Below are 2,415 nucleotides of genomic sequence, written 5' to 3'. Positions count from 1 at the left end.
GCGAAATCACAAGTCGCAGCTTTCGGTTCCTCATTCCCTCATTTCCTCCCTCGTGATTTCGCCACTGCCGCGTCCCGCACGGATCCCGCGGATCCCACGGATCCCAGGGATTCCAGGGATCCCGGAGCGACCTCCGCGCCGCATCCCGCCGGGAATCCTCTCCCAGCCGCTGGAATTCGGCGCCGCCCGCGGCAGCACCTGCCGAGGTGAGCGGAACCTCCCCCCGAGCCCCGGCAAAGCGAAACTCCGGGAAAAGTGGCTCGGCAGGGAATCTATCCCGAATTTCCGCGCGGACCGGGGATCGCGGCAGGATCCCGACCCGGCGGGCAGCGCTGGGATCAGCCCGCGGGAGTTTTGGGAGATTTAGGCACAGATTTGTCCCGGGACAGGGCGCTGTGTCCCGTCGCGGCTCCAGGAGGATCATTCCAGGAAGTTTTGGGATCTTTAGGCATGGATTTGTCCCGGGACAGAGCACTGTGTCCCGGCACGTCCCGGCATGGCTCCAGGAGTCTCTTTTCCAGGGATTTTTGGGATCTTTAGGCACGGATTTGTCCCGGGAGGGTTCCCAGGTCACGGCAGTGTGTCCCGACTTGGCTCCAGGATTCTCCTTCCAGAAAGTTTTGGGATCTTAAGGAATGAATTTGACCCGGGAGGTTCCCAGGTCACAGCAGTGTGTCCCGACTTGGCTCCAGGATTCTCCTTCCAGAAAGTTTTGGGATCTTAAGGAATGAATTTGACCCGGGAGGTTCCCAGGTCACAGCAGTGTGTCCCGACTTGGCTCCAGGATTCTCCTTCCAGAAAGTTTTGGGATCTTAAGGAATGAATTTGACCCGGGAGGTTCCCAGGTCACAGCAGTGTGTCCCGACTTGGCTCCAGGATTCTCCTTCCAGAAAGTTTTGGGATCTTAAGGAATGAATTTGACCCGGGAGGTTCCCAGGTCACAGCAGTGTGTCCCGACTTGGCTCCAGGATTCTCCTTCCAGAAAGTTTTGGGATCTTAAGGAATGAATTTGACCCGGGAGGTTCCCAGGTCACGGCAGTGTGTCCTGGCACGTCCCGACCTGGCTCCAGGATTGTCCCCTGCAGGGATTTTTGGGAATTTTGGGAATTTCGGCTGCGTGTCCGGGCGGGTCAGGGTGTTGTCACCTCCTTGTCCAAACCGGATTTGTCAGCACGGAGTCAATCCCAGTTCCAGCTCCAGCTCTGAGCTCCTGCTCCCGATCCAAGGATGAATCCGTTGGCTCCTGTTGCATTCCTGGCTCTGCTGCTCATGGCTCTGGGACAACCTGACCCTGCACTGGATCAGCACTGGGAGCTCTGGAAAAAAACCTATGGAAAGGAATATCGGCACAAGGTGGGAATGGCCTGGGAATGACCTGAGGGTATCCCAGGGCTGTCCAAGGGGTGCCCAGAGAATGTCCCAAAGGATCTGGGAGTGTCTCAAGGCTCTCCCGGGGGATCCTGGGGTGTCCTGGGAATGTTCTGGGGGTCCTGGGAATGTCCCAGGGGATCCTGGGGTGTCTTGGGAATGTTCTGGGGGTCCTGGGAATGTCCCAGGGGACTCTGAGGGGGTCCTAGGAATGTTCTGGGGGTCCTGGGAATGTCCCAGGGGACTCTGAGGGGGTCCTAGGAATGTTCTGGGGGTCCTGGGAATGTCCCAGGGGACTCTGAGGGGGTCCTAGGAATGTTCTGGGGGTCCTGGGAATGTCCCAGGGGACTCTGAGGGGGTCCTAGGAATGTTCTGGGGGTCCTGGGAATGTCCCAGGGGACTCTGAGGGGGTCCTAGGAATGTTCTGGGGGTCCTGGGAATGTCCCAGGGGACTCTGAGGGGGTCCTAGGAATGTTCTGGGGGTCCTGGGAATGTCCCAGGGGACTCTGAGGGGGTCCTAGGAATGTTCTGGGGGTCCTGGGAATGTCCCAGGGGACTCTGAGGGGGTCCTAGGAATGTTCTGGGGGTCCTGGGAATGTCCCAGGGGACTCTGAGGGGGTCCTAGGAATGTTCTGGGGGTCCTGGGAATGTCCCAGGGGACTCTGAGGGGGTCCTAGGAATGTTCTGGGGGTCCTGGGAATGTCCCAGGGGACTCTGAGGGGGTCCTAGGAATGTTCTGGGGGTCCTGGGAATGTCCCAGGGGACTCTGAGGGGGTCCTAGGAATGTTCTGGGGGTCCTGGGAATGTCCCAGGGGACTCTGAGGGGGTCCTAGGAATGTTCTGGGGGTCCTGGGAATGTCCCAGGGGACTCTGAGGGGGTCCTAGGAATGTTCTGGGGGTCCTGGGAATGTCCCAGGGGATCCTGGAGTATCTTGGGAATGTTCTGGGGCTCCTGGGAATGTCTTGGGAATGTCCCAGGGAGTCCTGGGGTGTCCTGGCAATGTTCCAGGAATTCCCAACCGACCTGCCAGTGCGCAGGGATGATCC

The 2,415-nt window shown here is 59.2% G+C and overlaps 1 protein-coding gene across 1 annotated transcript in view; it reads left to right on the top strand.

The window, feature by feature from the left end:
- Nucleotides 1-1,269: 1,269 nt before the first annotated feature.
- The window catches only part of CTSS (cathepsin S), a 5,187-nt gene continuing 4,041 nt past the window's right edge, over nucleotides 1,270-2,415 (top strand). Inside the window, exon 1 of the mRNA XM_009081661.1 lies at nucleotides 1,270-1,353. Coding sequence (XP_009079909.1) covers nucleotides 1,270-1,353 — 84 coding nt within the window. The remainder of the gene's footprint in view (nucleotides 1,354-2,415) is intronic.

This window comes from Acanthisitta chloris, unplaced genomic scaffold, assembly GCF_000695815.1.
Source record: "Acanthisitta chloris isolate BGI_N310 unplaced genomic scaffold, ASM69581v1 scaffold20940, whole genome shotgun sequence".
Taxonomy (NCBI): domain Eukaryota; kingdom Metazoa; phylum Chordata; class Aves; order Passeriformes; family Acanthisittidae; genus Acanthisitta; species Acanthisitta chloris.
This window is presented reverse-complemented; position numbering and strand designations above follow the sequence as displayed.